Here is a 17,156-nt window from a genome sequence, read left to right on the forward strand (position 1 = left end):
ATATCGATCCCCCGAACCAGAATCGAACTGGTGACTTTTCGGTGACAATGATGCTATTACAGCCGAACGCCATGAACCAACTAGACCATCGGGGGTTGCGATGATGAAAATGTCAATATCTTGATTAAATCATTCAGTTGCTGTCGCACAGCATCTTGATATATCACGTCGAGTCGTTCAACCGCACTCCCCAGTCATAGCCAAAGCTGAGGGATATGCTGTGTGCTAAGGGCAGACAGAACTATTATTATGCCTATAAAAATTAGCTACTAGTACTCGGCGCCTGTCACCATCCGCATACAGTTAAAGGAGTACTTTGTACCTGAGTGTCGTTGCGGTGTTGAATAATATATAGTATCCGACGGCACGCAATTGGGAAGGCGCGTAAAGGATAAAGGTAGTAGCCTCATCTCATACTAAAACTGCAGCAGAGACGTCTCGAGGTATGATTCAGTATGATCCGTCCTGTAATTCAGAAGACTTAATAACATGTATTCATTGATGAATCGAAAATGAGAGAATGTTACTGTTAGGTAGAGGTAGGATAACGATATTCTTCCACTTACTCCGTACTCTGTAGGTGTTCTAAAAATGGCGGAGTCACTGCACGAGTGACTGTGGGGAAATGCTACCCCCTTTGGGTTAGTGCCGCAAACACGCAGCTGTTATGTCAGCCAGGGTCCAACCAACCAGAAATCTTGAATGGGCTGTACCCCAGCCACCCAGAAACTGAAGCGTGACCAGCACCAGCCACATAGTACCTAGTACTAGTAGTAAGTAGTACTCCGTACCAGCAGCAGGTTTGTCGCCCAATCAGCTGCATGTCTCTTTTCAGTTGACAGAAAGTTGCATCGCACTAGTAGTGTCTTTCCCGGTTGAGTCGGTTTATTGACTATCGAATCTCTTTTCGCTGCTTGGATGACAGGTGTAGGTGTGGACGGGCAAATTCCTTTTTTGAGCACCATTTCCAGCCCTCTGCATTCCGGTGAAAATATTCACTGGAGGTTCTCGCAAGTCGCAACATCCTTTTCGCCCCACTGCTACACTAAGCAGGGACTACTGGGTAGCAGACGGAATACAATTCCCCGTTGAGGTCTGCCTGATACTCGAACCCCCCACTGACTCTCTTTCAGTTGATGCTACATTAATAGTAGTTCATGGCTGTGTTACCATCCAGAGACGACCGCCGAATCATTCTCCACTTTGTCAGTAACACCACCCATAGTGATTAACAAGAACGTTCCCCAAACCCTGCGGAAGCGTGACTCCATTCGGCCGTTAGCTAACATTCTTTCTACAATCCCCACAGGATTACGATTGTTTCTACGCCTCGGTATTCGAGGTGGAGCAGCCCGTGCTGAAATCCCTGCCGTTGGCCGTTCAGCAGAAACAGATCGTAGTCACCTGTAATTATGAGGCCCGCCGGAGGGGATTGCGCAAGCTTCAATTGATCAAAGAGGCCAAACAGATCTGCCCGGACGTCGTCATTGTCTTAGGTGAAGACCTGTCCAGATTCCGCGATGCCTCAAAGGATCTATTCCTGTACATTAGGTCCTTCGTCTGGGGGGAGAAAGTCGAACGACTCGGATTTGATGAGGTATGTATTGCTACTGGTTATCCACTCTGCTACAGACTTGGTTTCCATCGCCAGGGCTGCTCGTTGGAATGGTTCTCCACGTGTTCTTGGGCTGCATTGAGCTTCTTCTCAGATCCCATCTAATACCCGCCTGCAGTTGTTCTTGGATGTCACAGAGATGATCAACTACAATGTTGATCTGCTGAATCGCTATGATCTGGAACACTCATTCTTTCACCTGGACCGGCAGGAACCCACCGTGGGTTTCACTTATGATGCCACCCGATTATGTGGCTCCACTTACCCGAATACGATCGCCGCCGCTGCGCCCTCGACGACTGCGACAGCTGACGAGGACGCATCAGCCTGGCTTCACACTCGACTGCTAGTGGCCTCGCATCTCGCAGGCTACCTTCGTGGTCAACTGGAGCAGCAGGAAGGGTACACTGCCACAGTGGGGATTTCTACGTCCAAGCTTCTCGCCAAGCTCGCAGGCAGCACTTATAAACCGAACAACCAGACTACGCTCCTCCCCCCTTATGCTACACCGACGCTGGCTGCGCCCAGTAATGTAGTGGAGTTTCTTGATGCGCACGAGATTAGGAAGATTCCTGGGATCGGCTCCAAACTGACGCGGAAACTCAGCCACTACCTTGCTCACTCAGGACCAGCGGTGACCACCGATGATGCAGCTGACACTAACACTGACAAGGTGACTGTCAGGGACATCCGATTGTTGCCTGGCATGGGCCCGTCCCTGCTCAGTCGGATTCTAGGGGGTCCAGGGACACCCCGAGATATTGGGGTGCGGGTCTGGGGGTTGCTGCATGGCGTAGACAATACCGAGGTCGTCCAGGCAGGAGATCTGCCCACGCAGATAAGCATTGAAGATTCCTACGGTCGCCTGGACAGCCTTGACAGCGTCCGAAAAGAGCTGGTCTCGCTAACAGGGAGCTTACTTCGTCGGATGCGGGCGGATCTGACGGAAAAGGACAGGGAGATTGACAGTACAGCAGCAAACCCATCTACAGGGTCTAAAGTCCGATGGCTCGCGCATCCGCGGACCCTGCGGCTGTCCACACGGCCCCGATCTGCCACTGACAATGCGCAAGCTTATCATGGAGGGAGAATCTCTCGCTCAGCGCCGCTACCCAGCTATGTCTTTCATCTTGATGAAAGTGTGGATGCGCTGGCTGAACGGCTGGTACAAGATCAGCTACTGTCCATGTTCCGCAAGCTTCACCCAGAGAGAACTGGGTGGAACCTGCGGTTGATGAATGTCGCTGTGACGAACTTGGTAGATGCGGCTGGAGAACGGAAGCAGAGTAGTGGACGCGACATTGGTAAGATGTTTCAGAGCCAAGGGTCGCGGCGTAACGATGATTTGGCCATTTCTGAGCCGATGCACCTATCTACGGGTGAGAGGGGGACTATTGTCTCTCCTCAGGAAGTCTCCCATCCCGGAGACGCTGCAGCCATGACTGAGAACGAGGTGAAGGACGCTGCATGGGAAGAGAGCGATGGAGAAGATGGCATGGCTTGTGTAGCATGTGGCGTCTGCGGCGCCATGATTCCGCATTTCGCCCGAGACGCGCATGAGGCATTTCATTCGATCCCAGACTGACGGGGTTTGGGGGGTTGTCGGCGTCAGACTGCGGGGAAATAATGATACTATGGTTAATGAGTATTGACGCCAGGAATGAGTTGTTATCACTCTGGAGTTATAGTAAGACAACAGCAGAATAACTAACTAGTTAACCAACTAGTTAACAAGCGATGATCCGTAAGCGCCGGGAGGCTTGGCGGGTGTCCGCGACAACCAAAAGCGGAGCAAAGCGAAGTTGTTGTTGTTGTGGTTGGGGGTCCATGGATCATTTGCAATCAATCCCTGAACCGGACCCTGTCAATCCCTCAAAGTTTCTTGCTGTCCTCCGCCTTTTCCCACCCCCTCCTCCACTATTTTGGTTTCCCATCCATCATCTTTCATTCTCTCAATCCACATCACTTTCGTTGAAGGGAAATCGTGTCTGTTTTCGTCTGCGACAACGGGTATTTGTTTACTTCTGGGAGGGAGATTCTCGCCGTTCATTCCAGATTTCCGCCCGCCCGCCAAGGCGGCTGCGCCTCCAGCCAAGCCAAACCTCCTTCGGTTCGCCAGGTGGAATCCCTTTCACTGTCGGTCGAGTGAGTCGCGCTGCTCGCTCGTTGTTGCGCGCGGTCTCTCTCTCTTTCTCTCTCCTCTCCACATTTTCAATAGACTTCCTGCGGGTGACTGCGATATTCGGAAAAAAAGAACCCAAAATCTAAAGCGCAGCTTAATCTCCGGGGTGATCCGTCATACATGACCGGATTTCGAGCCAAGATCTCGACCGGGTCCATTCAGCCGTGAAAGGGACTAACTCAATCGTTTCCCGCGTTTCGTCGCTGCCTGATGCTGTGGACCGAAGGGCTCTGCTGAACCCTGACTTTCCGGATCCCTCGGTGTTGCTTTAGATGCCAGCACGCTCGTTTCACGCTCGCCTTCAACGTCTCCCATCGGCTGTCTTCACTCGCTGACAGCCATGCGGTTTCTCACTTATTCCCTGCCCTTCATTGCAAGTGCCGTATCACTCTTTGGGGTCAATGTACAAGGTTAGTTTGGCGACATCCGGCGCATGGGTCTGTTCTAATATGAAGATATGCAGCTCGATCACAAGCTCCGAGTGCCATTCGTCATGTGTCGACGCTTGACCAGCCCACCATCAAGACGCCCTCACATCGGGTCGATCACCTTGACCACTTTGACATCACTTTCAACATCCATGACAAGCACCAGCGCATAAAGCTCGAGCTGGAGCCCAATCATGACATCCTGGCGGAAGACGCATCCGTACAGTACCTCGACGCGGACGGGAACGTGCGACGGCAAGAGCCCATTGCCCGACATGAGCACAAGGTCTTCAAGGGGAGGAGTCTACTCGGACGTGGTAAAGGCATGTGGGATCCGGTTGGATGGGCGCGGATCTACTTGAAGCAAGATGGCACGGAGCCATTGTTTGAAGGAGTCTTCAGTGTCGACGGCGACAACCATCACGTTCAGCTGAAATCGGCATACATGGAGAAAAAGCGACCCGTGGATGTCGACCTTCCTGACTCTGCCACAGACTATATGATCTTCTACCGGGATTCAGATATGGTGCGTCTGCATACTGAATTGAAGCGGTCGTCGCTCGGATCAACCTCGTGCCAAGCCGATCAGCTCGGCTTCAACACTAACCCCAACCACCCTGTGCTACAACCCTATGGCCAGGCGGAGACCGATACCTGGGGAGCGATGTCGTTGAACTCCTTGTTTGGACTCAACAAGCGCCAATCCGACATTGGAAGTGTATCTGGAAATGCTGGCGGAGTCAATCTGGCGTCGACCATTGGCGATACTTCGGGCTGCCCGAGCACCAAACAGGTGGCTCTAATCGGCGTTGCAACGGACTGCTCCTTTACCGGCTCCTTTAACAACGAGACTGCTGCCAAGGAATGGGTTATCAGTACCGTCAACAGCGCGTCCAATGTCTACGAAAAGTCCTTCAATATTACGATTGGGCTGCGGAACCTGACCATCACCGACAGCTCATGCCCCGACAATCCGCCCGCCGCCACGGCATGGAACATGCCCTGCTCCAGCGGGAATCTGACCTCCCGTCTGGATCTGTTCTCCAAGTGGCGCGGTGAGCAATCGGACGACAACGCCTATTGGACCCTGATGAGCGATTGCGCGACGGGCAACGAGGTCGGACTGTCCTGGCTGGGCCAACTCTGCAACAGCGATGCTTCTAGCGATGGCTCCAGTACGGTCAGCGGTACCAACGTGGTCGTCCGGTCTTCCGGCTCGGATTGGCAAATCTTTGCTCATGAATCCGGCCATACCTTCGGCGCCGTCCACGACTGTGACTCTCAAACCTGCGCGCAGGATCTCGAAGCCTCGTCCCAGTGCTGTCCGATGACCTCGAGCACCTGTGATGCAAGCGGGAAATATATTATGAATCCCACGACTGGCACAGACATCACCTCGTTCTCGCAATGCACGATCGGTAACATCTGCGCGGCCCTGGGCCGCAACAGCGTCAAGTCTAGCTGTCTCTCCGCCAACCGCGATGTCACCACCTACACTGGCAGCCAGTGCGGCAACGGGATCGTCGAGTCTGGCGAAGACTGCGACTGTGGCGGGGAAGATGGGTGCGGCGACAACAGCTGCTGCGACGCCAAGACCTGCAAGTTTAAGTCGGGAGCTGTCTGTGATGACTCCAACGACAGCTGCTGTTCAAGTTGCCAATTCTCCTCAGCCGGCACCGTATGTCGCGCCAGTCGCGGCGACTGCGATGTGGCAGAGACCTGCAGCGGTAACTCCAGCACCTGTCCTACCGACTCGTTCAAGAAGGATGGCACCAGCTGCGGCAGCAGTGGTTCGGGACTCACCTGCGCCAGTGGCCAATGCACCAGCCGAGACTACCAGTGCCGGAGCGTAATGGGCAGTCTGCTCCACAGCAACGACACCTACGCATGCTCCTCATTCAGTTCTTCCTGCGAACTGGTCTGTACCTCCCCGAAAATCGGCACCTGCTACAGCGTCAACCAAAACTTCCTCGATGGCACCCCCTGCGGTAGCGGCGGCTATTGCAGCAACGGCGACTGCAAGGGCCAGAGCGTCGAATCCTGGATCAACAACCACAAGGGCATCGTGATTGGTGTCGCCTGCGCCGTAGGCGCTTTAATCCTTCTGGCCCTGATCACCTGCATTGTGAACCGCTGTCGTCGGGCTCGCGCGCCCAAACCTGTCCCGCGTCCAATGCCCTACGGGCCCTGGCCCGGAGCTAGACCTCCGCCGCCGCCACCCATGAACCAGTGGCCAGCACGAGGCTATCAAGGATTAGGGAATGAGCCGCCGCCACCACCGTATCCAGGTGTAGCTGGCCAGCCAGGACCGCAATACATGCCTCCTCAAGGGCGGTACGCTTGATTGACGAGAGTTTTTCTCTGTACTTTTCTTTCGGTGGCGATATAGTATGCATTATGATTCTTGCAGCACTATACATCGGCATTGCATTTGTGACGATTGTTTGTTTGATTGATTACCTGATTCATTATTGACCTTATACATTCTCTTTCCTTGGTGTATTGGGGGATGATCGCAGGCGTAATGTAGAGTTTTTTTTTTTGGTTTGATGCTGAATTGATCTTTATATCCGGGGTCTCTGGGTGTTCGTTCTCTCCTTTTCAATAACCAATGGGGACTTGGTTCACGTCCTGATCAATCTCTTCTTTTTGTTTGTGCTCTCCCTTTCTTGCCCATATTAGACGGGCGGCCGTGGCATGTATGGTAGAAGTGTGTGATGTATGTAATTCTTGCCGTGTAGAATGAGGTCTTTCTGATACTGCTACTGGCAAGTGGTATGCCAGCAAGTACGTATTTCAAGTAGTATGGACCGATTGATTGTGTGTAAAGCAGTGGTCTGGGCATCACTGCACCATTATGAATCGAATCGAATGAATATACTATTTTGATTGTAAATTGAGAACCATCCCAAATCAATTGGCGCCAGTCCATGCAGAGTAGTACGCAGTAGACAATTAAACGTGAACACGAAAAAACAAACACACACCAACGACTAGACAAGAAGACCATCCATTCATCATTCCACCAACCCAAACAAGCAAGCGTCCTTCATCCAACAACCCAACAGACAAGACATCCCAAAGTCTCAAAACAGAGAGAACGCAAAATGAAAAAGAGGTAGGGTATAGACATATTTCATCACTGCCAACAGATCCCCACAAACGCATCCCTCGTAACACCGCCGACACCCTCCAGATCAAACTCCTCAATCATAGCCCTCAGTTCCTCCTCCTCGAGTCCCGTCTCTCCCAATTCCCTCGCCACGCGCCTCAAATCCTCCAAATCAATATACCCTTTCCCGCCTTCATCGAATAGTTCGAACGCGCGCAGGATCTCGTCCCGCGGATCCCGCTCCAGTATCTTCAGCGCCGTGACGGCCTGGAAGGCCGATAGTGGCATGAGCAGGTTACTCGGGTGTTGGGGATTCGTAGCTGCTGATCGGTTTTGTTGTTGCTGAGGTGGGGGAGGGTTGCCGCCTGCGGATGGGTTCTGTTGTTGTTGTTGGACTTGGGGACGGGGCACGCCGTAGGTGGTTAGGAGGGAGATGAGCTCTTGTTTGGGGAGGGTGAAGCCTAATGCGCGGAAGGCGACGCGGAGTTCGTGGTAGTCGAGGTGGCGGTCGCGGTCGAGGTCGAAGAGGGTGAACTGTTTATTCGTTAACCATGTGTCCTTGTCCTTGGGTGTATGTTTATTTGAGGAGGGTGGGGGAAGCCGTACAGCTTCGTTGATCTCTTCGCGTTGCTCTTCCGTCAATCGGTTCAAGGGATTCGTGTCTTGTTGAGGTTGTGAATGCATGGGTGGTTGCGGTGGTCCCTGCGATGGGCCTGGTGCCTGTTGGCTGGCTTTTGGGTCGGCGAAGTCGCCGGCTGTGGGAGCGCCGGGCGCGCCGGCGAGACTGCGGTGTCGCGAGAAGGAAGAGGCGCTGAAGGGGAGGGCGTTGGCGTTAATTGATCGGTCGGGGAGTTTACCGGAGGCATAGGAGCGCGTGCCGAAGGGTTGTGAGGAAGCCATTGTGTTGGTTGATGGTGGTGTGGGTTGAGGTCGGTGAGAGGGACCCCGACCGCGATCGGTCGGTGGGGGGTGGAGGGTGAGGGTTCAATGGAGGGGTGAGTTGGTGCAAGGAGTTGGATAGTTGTGGGATTGGATGTGCGATGAGCAAGATGACAGGTTGTAAGGGGGTTGGTGGTGTGGGTAAACAATCTGGAGACTTGAGGCGGATGAGATGAAAGAGCTGGAGGAGGAAGAGGAGAGAAAGATGGAGGTGGAGACGCGATGGAGACGCGAGGCGGCAGTTTGATTGGCGGCGGAGGCTAACCTGGAACACGTTTGGTTTGAACCATTTTATTTCTTGAACTGGTAGGCTATCTAATTAGAAGTCTAATTGTAGAAAGATGATCATCTGTGATTTGGATTCAATTTAATCTACCACGGTTCTATGTCTTTCGGTAGGAAAGGATGCGTGAGGCCGTTCCTGGGATGTACCTCTGGTCTCTGGTGGCCTCCATGGTTATTCACACTCCTATCCAAACATCCAATGCGCAGTTCCCTGTATCCAGACAGGGACAAGCTGTTGCTGGTAAGCGCATTCGAAAGAATTGATCCGCTCCATCCGATATAGCAGACGGTCTTTTACGTCCCAGACCTGGCATTGGCATGCTGCCAACACTCGATGCGATCGAAGTGCTCTTATGCAAGCATGTTGGTGCTATCAGGCACAGGCTGGCTCTGTGCGGCTTTGTATATTAATTGAAGGCGATTCAATGGCACTGGCAGGGTTTATACTGCCTGATTGACATCCATATGAATAGTCTACCTCATAAGATCGGGGTCCACCTTAAACCCCAGATCATGATCCTCCAAGAACTTCCGTCCCAAGATCTTCTCTGGAAGATAGTCTTGGACGACCTCCCCATCGACATAGTTAGGATTATACTTGTATTCCTTGCCATATCCGAGTTCCTTCATCAACCGAGTCGGCGCATTGCGCAGATGAATTGGAACAGGCAGCCCAGCAACGCCCGGCTCTCCTAGCGCAGCAAATGCATTGTTCAGGCCCCGATACGACCGCGTGCTCTTCTTTGAGAGTGCCATGGCAACGGTTGCATGTGCCAGGTTGATCCGTGCCTCCGGAAGGCCGATCTTTTCCACGGCCGAGTGGGTCGAGATGGCTAGCGTGAGCATGCTGTTGTCAGCAAGCCCAATGTCCTCCGAAGCGACGACGATGAGACGACGAGCGATATAGAGGGGGTCTTCTCCCGACTGGATCATGCGAGCAAGATAGTATAGCGCCGCATCCGGATCGCTCCCCCGGATGGATTTGTGAAAGGCGGAAATGGTATCGTAGTGCTGGTCCCCGGCCCGGTCATAGACAAGGGTCTTTGTCAAGGACCGCTTGATCTCGTCCTTGGTCATTTCAGGCCGTTTCGACAAATCCATGGCGAGCTCAAGAAGATTGAGGGAGGTCCGCGCGTCCCCATCGGCGAACTTGGCCAGATATTCGATCAGTTCCTCGTCGACCAAATCCGAAGGCGAATAGTTCGGCCCTTCCAGGCGTAGTGCTCGATGAAGGATCGATTTGATATCCTCGTCTGTAAGTTTGGACAGGGTAAAAGTCCGACACCGGGACAGCAGAGCGCTCTGCACCTTGAAGGAAGGGTTCTCCGTGGTGGCACCAATGAGCGTTACCTGCCCGCTTTCCACTGGTCCCAAGAATACATCCTGTTGAGACTTGGAGAATCGGTGAATCTCGTCACAGAAAATGATGGTCTTTCGTCCCGTCAGGCTGAGCTCGCTTTTGGCTTCGGAGAAGATCTTTTTGCATTCTGCAACTCCCGAACTGGTGCTGTTGATCTCGACGAAGCGGCTACCAACCATCGAGGCAATTACGCGAGCAATAGTGGTCTTTCCTGTTCCTGGACCACCCCAAAGGACCATGCTGGGAACTCGATCTTGCTCAATCAGCCCGCGAAGCACCCCGTTCGGCCCTACAAGCTCTTGCCCGCAGACATCGTCAAGAGTCCGGGGACGCATGCGTTCCGGTAACGGCGCAGCTTTTTGCAAGGCGCTAACCTTGGGTTTCTTTGGCTCACTCGACGGTTGGCTCAGCCCGGTTCTCTCATATACCTCCGACGAGTTGGCATCATGCGGTGTCGCCCGTTTGCCGTTTATATTGCGTAGTGGAGAAGATGCCACATTCTGATCTCGCTGCCCGTTTGCCTGAGCAGAAGCTTTTTTAGCAGAGGCTGGCTGGAAGAAGCTGGGGACTGGGGCTTTCTGAGTGGCGGGCGTCTCTCCCGAGCCGGACGGCTCTTCGATAAAGTTCTGGCAGTTGGAATCGATGTGGTCGTTGATCTTGAGAGATGATACGGACTGGCTGCAGATAGGACAGGATACCATGATGGCGGTTAGTCATTAGAATCGTAATAGAAATGCTGCCAGCAAGCTGGGTGCAAAGCAGCTCCCAGAGGCGGCCATAGAAATCGAGCTATCAAATCACTTTCATTAAGCGTTGAAACGCGTTTCTGACGCGCGCGATAACGCCGGCTGACTAAGTTTAGTGCCTGTGTGCCTCAGGAACTCGCGCGTCACCTCCGATGCTCGCTCAGTTCTGGAACAGGAACCACAGTCAAATAGAAAGAAAGCATTGGATCATACGGCCTCAATTGCTTCATTGACAGTCTTGCAGATACATTTACTTTGTAGTTGATACTCGCGCCACTACCTACCGAGGCTCATCCCGAATACACCGTTATCGCCACCGTCGGAAGTCCTCCGTCTATTACCACTGCCACCGCTCCTGTCATACTTGAGGTAGGGATGCACATGCCGGATGATGGCGAACAGTCAATCAATACCTTATCCTCCTCCAAGCACTAATTCTCCTAATAGATATAGAACCCGTGTCGAGATAGTCTTGCATCAAGACTGCGGAACGGCATCTTATCAGCGCTGTCCGACCCAGCAAAGCACGCAATTATAGTTGGCCGCCGCCAAAGCGAGTCCCGCACTGCTTCTCCCTCTCTCTGCTTCCCTTCCCTTCTCTTCTTCCCCGCTCTCCTCCAATTCTTCGGCTCAGCTGCCTCTATGTTCTCTGGCCACCGCGCTGCGATATTATCTACCAGAGCCATCAAGTCCCAGGCCTCATCGGTCGCTTTCCTGCGCCCCTCGTCAACTCCTGCTCTACCCCGCTGCCCTCTCTCCCGAGCGATGTCGGCCACCACGGCTCGTCCCGACCCTTTTAAACCGGCGGCCAGAGTCGCTGGCCAGAGACAGGATGTCTGGTGCGATTGCGCGCAAACTCTCGCTTTGCTGCTCCTCAGTGTCTGACCGGATCGCAGGTCCATTGTCAATGAAGCCGCCGCTGCCTCCCCGGTGCAGCCCATCGTGAACATGGGACAGGGTTTCTTGTGAGTGTTAAATCGCCGGATGGATATATTCTGGAATTCTGACTGTGATTATATTTGCGCAGTGGCTACAACCCTCCCCAGTTCGCCCTGGATGCCGCTAAGGAGGCCCTTGACCGTGTCGACTGCAATCAGTACTCCCCTACCAAGGTACGACCGGAATGCGACATACTACACTGCCGGAACATTTGCTCACCTTAGAGTAGGGACGCCCGCGTCTCAAGAAAGCTCTCGCCGATGCTTACTCGCCTTCCTTTGGCCGGACTCTCAACCCGGACACCGAAGTTACGATCACCACGGGTGCAAATGAAGGTGGGACATATTGGATTATGTTGCGCGACTGGTAGCTGACAGCCTGTCGCAGGTATGCTGAGTGCGTTCATGGGCTTCATCGAGCCCGGCGACGAGGTGATCATCTTCGAGCCCTTCTTCGACCAGTGAGTCACCTGTCTTCCTGCCATGCGAACCCGTCTGACGGCCTCAAAGGTACATTAGCAACATCGAGATGCCCGGTGGAAAGATCCGCTACGTCCCTCTTCACCCTCCCAAGGATGGCGCGACGAGGACTTCCCCCGCTTCCGAGTGGACGATAGACTTTGAGGAGTTGGAGAACACCATCAACGACAAGACCAAGATGATTGTAAGCCTGCCCTTACTTCCTAGTTCAACCTGCTATAGTACTAATCATCTCTTTAGGTCCTCAACTCTCCGTATGTAGCTTAAAAAGGACCATTTCAAGCAGCAAACTGACCAAGCACAGTCACAACCCCGTTGGCAAAGTCTTCTCGCGCGCTGAGCTGGAGCGCATCGGAGAAATTTGCGTGAAGCACAACCTGATCATCCTTTCCGACGAAGTCTACGACCGCCTCTACTATGTCCCTTTCACCAGAATCGCTACCCTGTCTCCTGAGCTCTACGAGCGCACTCTCACCGTTGGTTCTGCGGGCAAGGCCTTCTACGCCACTGGCTGGCGAGTAGGATATCTCATCGGCCCCGAACACCTGATCAAGTACGTGGCCGGCGCGCACACCCGCATCTGCTACAGCAGTGTGTCACCCCTCCAGGAGGCTGCCGCCGTTGCCTTTGAGCAGGCCGACAAGGTCGGTTTCTGGGACCAGAGCCGGGACGAGATGAAGAAGAAGATGGAGCGTTTCTGCGAAGTCTTTGACGAACTGAACATCCCTGTGAGTATTCCATTGCCCAGATCTTCCGTTGCCGAGATCTTCCAAGGCCCGAGCTAATCCCAGCTTCCAGTACTCGGACCCTGAGGGAGGCTACTTTGTTCTTGCCAACATGTCTTCGGTGAAGCTCCCCGAGGACTACCCGTTCCCTCCTCACGTTGCCAGCCGTCCTCGCGACTTCAAGCTGTGCTGGTTCCTGATCCACGAAGTCGGTGTGGCGGCCATCCCTCCCACCGAATTCTACACCGACGCCAATGCGCACATTGCCGAGGACTATCTCCGCTTCGCTGTCTGCAAGAACGACGATGTCCTGGAGACTGCCAAGGAGAGACTCCGCGGCCTGAAGAAGTATATTGCATGAGCGTTTCAACTTGTTTGATTAATGTGACGGGCTAGCATAGAGCGAGAATCTGATATTGCCCTCAACGGCCGATTTAAAATTATATAGGAAGGATAGAAGATCGAAGAAAGGCTGTTCGGGACAGCAGTCAATCTCAATTACTCATTATTATCTCGATTGCACATTTTCACTTTATTCATGCCACATCATCAACACCTATTAGATGAGCGTATTTCGACAAAATAACACAATGAAATCCACCTCACAGACCAGATATCATATCAACCCGAGTCTTCCTCTCTTCTGGCCTTTCTCCTGAATTTCCTGCTCCAGAGCAACAAACCCAAAGCAGACAGCAGAGAGAAAGAAATAAAGACAGGTAAGTAAGCGGGACAGACAGACCCAACCCAACGAACCAGCATCACGTCGCGTCACATCACATCCCACCCATCCAACCATCATCCTCAGGTCAATAACAAAAGAAAAGTCTCCTGGAAGTATGTAATACCTATCATCCACATCCCCCAAAACCCGAATCCTCACTCCTCATCCCCCTCATTAAACCCTTCTATCTCCAAATCCCCCGTACCCGCGCCATCCCAACCATCTCCCCTTCTGAAAACCCGTCTATCTTCCTCGGCCACCTCCTCATACCCCTCCCCCATCATACGTTTCATCGCATCCTTAACAGTAGGGTGCGTCGTCCGCGCCGCCCTGAGAATCCAATACGTCGACTCGAGTGTCTCGACGACGCGACTGTAACCCCTGCCGCCCACGGATCCTAGCAGCCGACGATACTCCCCCCGACACACCGCATCCTGGCAGTTACGGCGGTTGCGGCCATCCCAGTCAGTTTCACAGGCATGGCGGGAGCCGGTGATGCGCTCCTGGATGGTCACGTTGAATTCTTGCAGGAATTGGTACCGCAAAGAGGGTTCGATGTGATTGGGCGCATTGGCCTGTCGAAGTTTGTCTCGGATGAGTCGGTAGAGGTAGTCGGTTAGGTCGGGCATTTCAATTGTCACTATACAGATGGGGCTTGGTTAGTTGTGTGAAGAAGAGAGGGAAGAATGATCAAGGTAAGGGAATATTGGGTTAAAGGGGATCTTACTGAACAAGCAAGCCGCCAAAACACGGCGGAACCGGTCCTTTTCTCCCGCATCATCGAACTTCACCACGTACATGATTCTATTTGAGCAGCGGATGGCGGTCTTATCGGCTGGTAGACCGGCGGTCACGAAATCCAGCCAGTCGGTGAAGATAAAATAGTCGCCTTCTCTGTAATTCATATTGAAATGCACTGCCTGGCGATGACGCTCCGGCATATCGTAGTGATGCACGCAGGGGATCAGAGGGGGTCCGACGCGAACTCGGCGTGGGATGGAGGTCTCGCGGCATGGGTGTTGGAATACCAACTGTCCGCAGTAAAGCCAGTGAGGTTTAATGTCCTCCAGCAGATGCTCTCTACTGCAATAGCGCACCTCGGAGTAGGGCCCGCAACGGGGACAGATTACTGTTGCACCATCCCAGAGGTTGCAGCGCTTTTCACAGTGGGCTTTGGCGCAGGGGAACCCGTGGCTATCAAGTTGCCAGAAGAATCCTTCTGGTTTCTGCGCGGAGAGAGTACCTTGCGCGTTGGTAATAGCTGCATTTGAGGTTGCAATGGTGTGAGAGTGAGTAGTGCTGGGTGGAGTTGGGGGTAAGGGGTGGGCGTGGTGAAGACTGGTGGCGTGGCGATGACCGATTCCCTTCGAGGATGAGGGCTCAGAGGATGGCTCGGTGGTTTGGGGGCTAACTTGCAGAGCCGTGTTCGTCCATCCAGTGGACGCTGTGCTGGTGGACACTGGGGTCAGGGTTGAATTATCCATTAAGGTTGATCCTGTGGTTTCAAGATCGGCTGGTCTGTTTGAGTCTGGGTTGTTATTGACATGCTCCTTTGCGGACTCTGGGATCGGTGACAACATTGCACGGATGGATCGAGCTTCAGAGTTGTCAAGTTGTCCCGCTGACGTCTTCTCTGTAAGCTTAGAGGATGCCATGGGTAACTGGGGAAAGTCAGTTTGATCTGGCACAGAAGATGGTTTTTCCAGAATGGCGCGTTTCCCAGAAAGAACCGTGGCATATGTAGGAGTGATCACAGATTCTCTCGCCTTGTCCGTCGATTGGGGACAACGCTGTGCTTTTATACCTTCCAAGGTATCGTTGCCTGTGACTGCGTTCACTTGCCGGGCCCGCCATTTGCCTTTGATCTCCAGCTGGCTCAGTGACTCCGTCAGAGTCCGCTTCTTGTCACTGTCCGCCACGCTTCTCTGAGACAGCTTGTTGTCTGGCGTGGGCTTCTCTTTACTTGCACTGGAGCCAGAGTTTAAGCTCTTTGTTAGTGTACGAGCCGAGTCTGACATGCCCTTCGTTTCTGTCGAATGAGACGCAGTATCCTTCAAAGTATTTGATTCTGGAGCAGCCTGACTCCCAGCAATATCAAGTTTCTTCTTTTTGATCTTATTCAACTTCTGCTTCCTTTTCTTTTTGGCTTTTGACTCGCCAGGAGGTTCCATAACCACTATCCGGGGAATCAGAGCAGCACGTTGGATGTCGCCAGATTGCTCGCATGAAAGATTTTCCTGGGAATTTCTTGGAGTAGATGAGCGCGTAAGGGTCCTCGCACGTATGAGGTTGATAGCGCCAGATCGCGTGTTGCTATCTTCGTTCTCACTCTTCCCTTCCTCACCTGCTTCATGTGAACTCATTAGTATCTCTTCCTGCATTGTACTTGTGAAGATAGGAATAAGATAGATGCGTTCAGGCTCAGCTCACCTGAACGAATACTATTCGAATTTTGTAGCTGCATGCTTGAATTCATGTTGGTGTTGGGGATTGTATCTTACCTGCTGTTCCCGTGACCAAATAAGCGAGGTGAAGTGAATACGCTCACTTTCTGGTCTGCACTGTTGGGAGTGTTTGTTCTTCGAAATAACGGGGCGGTCTGGGTTGTGTAGAAGTTCAATATCGATTCCTTTGAGTGATGGTTATTATACAGCAGGACTACAACATTAGTTTACTGCTTCCATTAGGATTCCTGACTGTCAGACCTCGCATACTGCATACAGAGGTCTTTGGTGCTAGAGTAGCAGCTCATAACTAGATATAAGGCTAGATTATGAGGAAGCATGCAAACCGGCAGAGTAGAAGGTCGTTGTGAAGCTGCAGTCGGATGATGTCTCCCAGGCTGCCTTGCGTGACCATGGTGTCTTGACAATGAATGCTGACGCCTTTTATGTAGCTACATATCTCAAGAAAGGAGTTCAAGAAAAGCGATGTATCATCTGAAGCAACTGAGGTGAATCTGCTTACTCCGTACTTTGCTAGATTGTTGCAAGTCTTACAACGTTTCAGGCTGGAGGCATACGGGATATCCCCAGAACAGACTTGTGATGCCACCACCTCAGAACGAATACACCTTTACTGATTGGAAACCACCGGGATAACTCTTATACTATTCTATTAGTTATGCTGGTAATACTTGGTTTCATTGCCTTAAACGTCAGTAATAGCATCTAAGGATACACACAGTCCGGTGGCTAGGATACATTGCAGGTTGGGCAGACAACACTTTGTCTGGGAAGGCGAATAAGCTTCTAACCACATGAGCATCAATCTACTTGGAAACAGTACTGTCTACAGCAAGCTTTCTTGTAGTGACTTGTCTCATTGCAGGAGCAAATAGGGGTGCGAGCAAGGAAGGCATGGCGGGTAAATGAGACACTCCTGATTCACATGGGCCAGTCCATGTTGATTCTTTACTGTCACCCACCCAGAACCTCAAAGCTGTAGACTTCACAGCATCATTCAATATCAAATGAATGAACAGCTCAGAAGTTCGGTTGCCCTTTATTTGGTTTGCTTGTGGGCGTGTGACATCACGTGCCCATCCATATCCATCCAGTATCCCAACGCCCAACTCAACGAACTGCTCCTCAGCCGCCTTCTCTCTGTCGTTCATGGGAAG

At 52.6% G+C, this 17,156-nt stretch overlaps 6 protein-coding genes and 1 non-coding gene across 7 annotated transcripts; 3 read left to right on the top strand and 4 right to left on the bottom strand.

Annotated features, from left to right (window-relative positions):
* Positions 1-7: 7 nt before the first annotated feature.
* On the bottom strand, positions 8-95 carry ASPBRDRAFT_t161. Its single transcript has one exon. It is a non-coding gene; the product is annotated as a tRNA-Tyr (tRNA).
* Positions 96-1,157: 1,062 nt separating this feature from the next.
* On the top strand, positions 1,158-3,200 carry ASPBRDRAFT_196534 (putative DNA polymerase iota; the record flags this gene model as incomplete). The annotated part of the gene is made up of 3 exons (XM_067621002.1): positions 1,158-1,205; positions 1,310-1,597; positions 1,734-3,200. 3 exons carry the CDS (start codon positions 1,158-1,160, stop codon positions 3,198-3,200), a joined length of 1,803 nt encoding a protein of 600 aa, XP_067478243.1.
* A 937-nt stretch (positions 3,201-4,137) lies between these two features.
* admB (ADAM family of metalloprotease ADM-B) lies at positions 4,138-6,569 on the top strand (the record flags this gene model as incomplete). Its single annotated transcript, XM_067622810.1, has 2 exons — positions 4,138-4,207; positions 4,261-6,569. 2 exons carry the CDS (start codon positions 4,138-4,140, stop codon positions 6,567-6,569), a joined length of 2,379 nt encoding a protein of 792 aa, XP_067478244.1.
* Positions 6,570-7,364: 795 nt separating this feature from the next.
* cdc31 (putative cell division control protein Cdc31) lies at positions 7,365-8,237 on the bottom strand (the record flags this gene model as incomplete). Its single annotated transcript, XM_067627421.1, has 2 exons — positions 7,365-7,871; positions 7,944-8,237. 2 exons carry the CDS (start codon positions 8,235-8,237, stop codon positions 7,365-7,367), a joined length of 801 nt encoding a protein of 266 aa, XP_067478245.1.
* Positions 8,238-9,035: 798 nt separating this feature from the next.
* ASPBRDRAFT_30753 (ssDNA-dependent ATPase MGS1) lies at positions 9,036-10,622 on the bottom strand (the record flags this gene model as incomplete). The annotated part of the gene is made up of 1 exon (XM_067622811.1): positions 9,036-10,622. The coding sequence occupies one exon, from the start codon at positions 10,620-10,622 to the stop codon at positions 9,036-9,038; it is 1,587 nt and encodes a 528-aa protein (XP_067478246.1).
* Positions 10,623-10,850: 228 nt separating this feature from the next.
* ASPBRDRAFT_43898 (kynurenine--oxoglutarate transaminase) lies at positions 10,851-13,574 on the top strand. The gene is made up of 10 exons (XM_067625082.1): positions 10,851-11,036; positions 11,115-11,506; positions 11,564-11,632; positions 11,695-11,779; positions 11,836-11,941; positions 11,994-12,066; positions 12,116-12,269; positions 12,326-12,339; positions 12,390-12,813; positions 12,884-13,574. Exons 2-10 carry the CDS (start codon positions 11,310-11,312, stop codon positions 13,169-13,171), a joined length of 1,410 nt encoding a protein of 469 aa, XP_067478247.1. The 5' UTR covers positions 10,851-11,036; positions 11,115-11,309; the 3' UTR covers positions 13,172-13,574.
* Positions 13,575-13,644: 70 nt separating this feature from the next.
* On the bottom strand, positions 13,645-16,010 carry ASPBRDRAFT_207648 (uncharacterized protein; the record flags this gene model as incomplete). The annotated part of the gene is made up of 3 exons (XM_067621806.1): positions 13,645-14,174; positions 14,262-15,878; positions 15,965-16,010. 3 exons carry the CDS (start codon positions 16,008-16,010, stop codon positions 13,690-13,692), a joined length of 2,148 nt encoding a protein of 715 aa, XP_067478248.1. The 3' UTR covers positions 13,645-13,689.
* Positions 16,011-17,156: the final 1,146 nt, after the last annotated feature.

This window comes from Aspergillus brasiliensis, assembly GCF_001889945.1.
Source record: "Aspergillus brasiliensis CBS 101740 unplaced genomic scaffold ASPBRscaffold_7, whole genome shotgun sequence".
NCBI classification, from domain to species: Eukaryota; Fungi; Ascomycota; class Eurotiomycetes; order Eurotiales; family Aspergillaceae; genus Aspergillus; species Aspergillus brasiliensis.

Excerpts from the sequence above, each read along its gene's own strand:
- ASPBRDRAFT_43898 (XM_067625082.1), top strand. The coding sequence starts at position 11,310 with ATGTTCTCTGGCCACCGCGCTGCGATATTATCTACCAGAGCCATCAAG. Across the intron at positions 11,507-11,563 it reads GGCCAGAGACAGGATGTCTG|GTCCATTGTCAATGAAGCCG; the intron begins GTGCGATTGCGC and ends ACCGGATCGCAG. Across the intron at positions 11,780-11,835 it reads ATCAGTACTCCCCTACCAAG|GGACGCCCGCGTCTCAAGAA; the intron begins GTACGACCGGAA and ends ACCTTAGAGTAG.